Genomic DNA, 5,410 nt, shown 5'->3' on the forward strand with positions numbered 1-5,410 from the left:
TCTGGCCCAAATCATTGACAATTCCTTTCCCCTCACAGACACTGCTCTATTCACTATTCCCCCATCAGATTGCTTCCCCACATCCCAGTATCTTTTGTCCCCTTCAGAATAGGGAAGTTTTGTTATTGTTATACAAGGTGTTGACACAAAAGAAGAGCTGAGACCAGCATAGATCAAAACCATGATCATTTAGAATGGTACGAAAGGATTGAGAAGCACGTGGCCTACTGCTACTTCTATTTTCTTGCGTTCAGGTTTGTACAGGTTCGAGGTAACGGAGTGGGAAAGTTAGAAGCAAGTTGAAGAAGAATTTTTTTTCACGTATTGTGTTTGGAACGTGGAACAGACTGCCAGCCATGATTTCAGGGAGGATGGTGGTGGTGGAGGTAGAAACTCTCACAAAATTTAATACTCAGTTGGAACGCTGTGGCATAGGAGATTACCGGCCGATTGTTGGAGCATGGAATAATAAAACAGCTGACGGCCAGCAACGACACGGTGGGCCGAAGGGTCTGTTTTCGCACGCATGATTCTCAGTGATTTTCAATTGGGAAATGAATGTTTAATGCAAAGTTTTGTTGCCAAGTTAAATACCCGTCAACTATTTCATAGACTTCTCGATGCAGTAATTGAATCGGTGCCAGATATTTGTTAAAGCAGAAACGAATGAAACCCATGATGTTCTGAGGAGTAAAGCCTCAGTTTAACATCGCGCACGGTCTCCATCACTGAAACACGTCGGGCTGAGGACTATGCAGAACTACATATAAGGTCGGAGCAGCGGACGAGCCTCACCTGTCCCTCGCCCAGGAAATCGAGCTTCTCGTAGCGCTTCGCCCGGGATTTAACATCCACCGCCATCCTGCCCCGAAACGGCAGCTGCAGCACAGCACAACTTCCGACTCAACGGCCTCGTCACTTCCCTGAGAGAAGAGAGCCAAGCCGGAAAGTCAGCGCGGCTGCCTAGCAACCAAATCAACCACTAAACACAACATCCTCCCCAGGAGCTGGAAACGTGCAACGCTACTGCAGGGTGCCGTGCATCAGTGCATTAAAAGGTGGACCGAAATTCTCAGCTTCGAGGCATTGTGTGCATTGAAGATGTTATAGTCAAAACTGAAAGCACTGCGGATTTCACAATGACAATCTAGGTTCGAGCAAGCAAAGCTGGTGATGGAACACTAAGCAAATTGGATAATTGGTTTATTATCACATATAGCGGGATAGTGAAATTGTCATCCAGACAGATCATTCCATACATAAGCACATTTAATTGGGGTATGATGCTATTAGGCAGGAACTTGGGAGCATAAATTGGGAGCAGATGTTCTCAGGGAAATGCACAGCAAAAGGGAATATTTGCATGGCATTCTGCATAGGTATGTTCCATTGAGGCAGGGCAAGGATGGTAGGGTTAAAGAGCCATGGTGTACAAAGTATGTAGAAAATCTAGTTCAGAAGAAATGCTTAAGAAAGTTTCAAGAAACTAGGCACTGTTAGAGCTCTAGAAAATTACAAGGTTGCTAGGAAGGAGCTTAAGAATGGAATTAGGAGAACCAGAAGGGGCCATGAGAAGGTCGTGGTGAGCAAGATTAAGGAAAACCCCAAGGCATTCTACAAGAATGTGAAGAGCAAGAGGATGAGCTGTGTGAGGATAGGACCAATCACATGCAATAGTGGAAACGTGTGCGTGGAGTCGGAGGAGGTAGCAGAGGTACTTAATGAATACCTTGGTTCAGTATTCACCAGGGAAAAAGAACTTGGCAATTGTGGGGATGACTTACAGCGGACTGAAACGCTTGAGCATCTAGACTTTAAAAAAAGGATATGCTGGAGCTTTTGAAAAGTATTAAGTTAGATAAGTCACCAGGACCAGATGAGATATACCCTAGGCTACTGCGGGAAGTGAGGGAGGAGTTTGCTGAGCCTCTTGCAATAATCTTTGCATTATCAATAGGGATGGGAGAAGTACTGGAGGATTAGAGGGTTGGAAATGGTGTTCCCTTGTTCAAGAAAGGGAGATAACCCAGGAAATTATACACCAGTAAGTCTGACTTCAGTGGTGGTCAAGTTGTTGGAGAAGATCCTGACAGGCAGGATTAATGAGCATTTGGAGAGACATAATCTGATTAGGGATAGTCAGCATGGCTTTGTCAAGGGCAGATCATGCCTTAGGAGCCTGATTGAATTATCTGAGGATGTAACAAAACACATTGATGAAGTTAGAGTAGTGGATGTAGTGTATATGGATTTCAGCAAGGCATTTGATAAGCTTCCCCATGCAAGGCTCCTTCAGAAAGTAAGGAGACATGGGATCCAAGGAGACCATGCTTTGTGGATCCAGAAGGCAAAGGGTGGCTGTAGATGGTTTGTATTCTGCATGGAGCTCAGTGACTAGTGGTGTCTCTTAGGGATCTGTTCTGGGACCCCATTTCATTGTGATTTTTATAAACGACCTGGATGAGGAAGTGGAGGGATGGGTTAGTAAATTTGCTGTTGACACAAAGGTTAGGGGTGTTGTGGATAGTCTGGAGGGTTGTCAGAGGTTACAGTGGGACATCAATAGGATGCAGAACTGGGCTGAGAAGTGGTATATAGACTTCAACCCAGATAACTGTGAAGTGGTTCATTTTGGTAGGTCCAATTTGAAGACAGAATATACATGGATACTATAGAGAGTGCAGCGATTTACAAAGATGTTGCCTGGATTGGAGGGCATACCTTATGAGAATAGGTTGAGTGTACTTGGCCTTCTCTTCTTGGAGCGACAGAGGAAGAGAGGTGAGCTGACAGAGGTGTATAAGATGATGAGGGGCATTGATTGTGTGGATAGTCAGAGGCTTTTTTTCCCAGGGCTGAAGTAGCTAACACATGGGGGCATAGTTTTCAAAACTCGCAACCAGTCTTCATTAACAAAGGTCATATTAAGTTCTCTCTCCCTATCTTGTTTACTCTTTAGTGAGAGGTTATCTTTTTGTGGTAAAAATAAATTATAAATTCTACCAATGGAACCTCTCACTAAAGGATTCATATTTAAAATAGTATCCAACAGATCAGATTCTTGCATATATGGAAACTTTTGTAAAAAATGTCTAACCTGAAAATATTGCAGGAAGTGTGTCTGAGAGAGAGAATATTTGCTAATTAACTCTTCAAAAGTCATCAATTGACCACCACAAAATAAATCTGCAAAAGAACAGACCCCATTATTTCTCCATCAGTTATTAATGGTTTAAATAGAAAATTTCCATATAAAGAGCTAGACAATTTAAATTGTTTAAAATTGAAAGAGTTGCGAAACTGAAACCAAATCCGTAAGGACTGTTTAAGGAAGTTTAGCAAGTTGTAAAGGTAATGAAGCTCCTAATAATGAGGTTAGATGAAATTGTTTGATAGCTTTTAATTCCAAATCAATCCAAGCTGGTTTTTGGCTCTTATCAAGCCAATATAGCCAAAAACATATTTGTCAAATATCAACAGCCCAATAATACAATCTTAAATTAGGTAGCGCAAGTCCACCATCTTTTTTAGATTTTTGTAAATGATACTTACTAATTCTTGGTCAATTCTTCTTTGATATGTGCCAATCACTGTTTAATTCAATTTGAAATTGTTTACCGTTATTATTTAACAAAGGAGAGACTATACAAAATATTTCCTAACAGATAAGTATTGTGATAGGTGTAAAACTGAAGTAGCCACTTTATCACATATGTTCTGGTCATGTTCTTCATTAAAATCTTCTTGGAAATCTTTATTTTCTACAATTTCTAAAGCTCTGAAAATTAATTTACAACCTAATACATTGACTGTCATTTGGAATAGTTCTCCATCATATTCAGAGTATTTCATCTTCAGACCAACATGTAATTGCATTTGTCACATTGTTGGCAAGAAGGGTTATTTTATTGAAATGGAAAGATACCTCTGTCCCTACATTAATTCAATGGTTTTCTCAAGTAATGTTATGTCTTAGCTTGGAAAAAATTAGAAGTAGAACTTTCGATCCTTGATTCGATTTTGAGAGAAGGTGGGGCTCTTTTGCCAAATATTATCATTTAATGTGAATTAATTCATATGGTTTCCTTCCAATCTTATTTTATATAAATGTGAATTGGCGGTTGATGATTTTTCTTCTTTATATATGTAGATGATTGTAAGGCGTATTGCTCCAGGAGTTGATTACTAATGTTTTTTTCCCTCTTTTTTCTTTTTCTTTCTCTTGTAGTTACTGGTTTTTTTTTCTTTTAGTTAGTTGGGGTTCTCTTTTTTCCTTCTTTTCTTTATAAAAAGTATTTTTCATGATCATATATTATTCTTTCTTGATAAGTTTTTTTCTTCAGCTTTATTAACTGTATATATATCAATTTGTTGAACTCTTGTACCATTTCAAAGCTGTAGAAGATTATGTATCAATAAAAAGATTTTAAAAATGAAATGGAAATAGGTACCGAGGGGATGTTGGGCAAGTTTTTCACACAAAGTGGTGGATGCATGGAATGCATTGCTGCCAGTGGCGGTGGTGGAAGCTGATACAATAGGGTCTTTTAAGAGCCTCTTAGATAGGTACGTGGAGCTTAGAAAAATAGAGGGCTGTGCGCTAGGGAAATTCTAAGCAGTTTCTAGAGTAGGTTACATGGTTGGCACAACATTGTGAGCTGAAGTGCCTGGAATGTGCTGTAAATTTCTATGTTTTATGTTCTAGGCACATTGAGGTGGTAGAAACTGAAAAACGGTAAGACGACATTTTTCTTTCTTTTGTTAGTTACAGAGAATGTGCCAGTGCGGGTAGAAAATTAAGATGCAATCCAGGGTGAGGTAGATTGAAAGATCAAGAAATCATCTTTAGTACAAGTGTCTTATATCAGTGGGACAGAAAGCTGACTTGATCAAAGGAATAGTGTTCCTGAGCTTCTACCCAATGGAAGGTGGGGGGGGCGGGGGGAAGAAAAGAGAGAATGACTAGGATGGGAGGAGTATTTTATTATGTTGGCTGCAGAAATTACCAGTAGTAATCATTCTCAGGCCACACCAGTGAGGAGAAAAACAGATGATATTTCTGGGCGAAAGCCTCTTCTGCCAGAACTGGAAAAGTGAGATGAGTGTGTTTTAAAGACAAGATGCTAGGAATCCAGATTAACATACACAAAAAGCTGGAGAAACTCAGCAGGCCAAGCAACATCTATGGTGAGGAATAAACAGTTGACATTTTGGGCTGAGACTCCTCATCCTGACTGTGTTTAAGGTCTGGAGAAAGATCAACGAGAATGTTCACGATATGGTGCAGACCAAAGTTGACAAGGTAACAGTGACTTGGAAACCGCATTTGGAACAAAAGGATACAGAAATAGTTAGAAATGTAGAATTAAACATGAAAGGATGAAACATTTACCACAATAGTTGCATTTCC

The 5,410-nt window shown here is 40.0% G+C and overlaps 1 protein-coding gene across 1 annotated transcript in view; it reads right to left on the reverse strand.

Moving 5' to 3' along the window:
- cdk7 (cyclin-dependent kinase 7) overlaps window positions 1–920 on the reverse strand; it is a 31,271-nt gene extending 30,351 nt beyond the window's left edge. The window contains exon 1 of the mRNA XM_063049339.1: window positions 796–920. Within this exon, the coding sequence (XP_062905409.1) occupies window positions 796–861 (66 nt within the window). The 5' untranslated portion in view covers window positions 862–920. The remainder of the gene's footprint in view (window positions 1–795) is intronic.
- Window positions 921–5,410: the final 4,490 nt, after the last annotated feature.

This window comes from Mobula hypostoma, chromosome 5 (assembly GCF_963921235.1).
Source record: "Mobula hypostoma chromosome 5, sMobHyp1.1, whole genome shotgun sequence".
NCBI classification, from domain to species: domain Eukaryota; kingdom Metazoa; phylum Chordata; class Chondrichthyes; order Myliobatiformes; family Myliobatidae; genus Mobula; species Mobula hypostoma.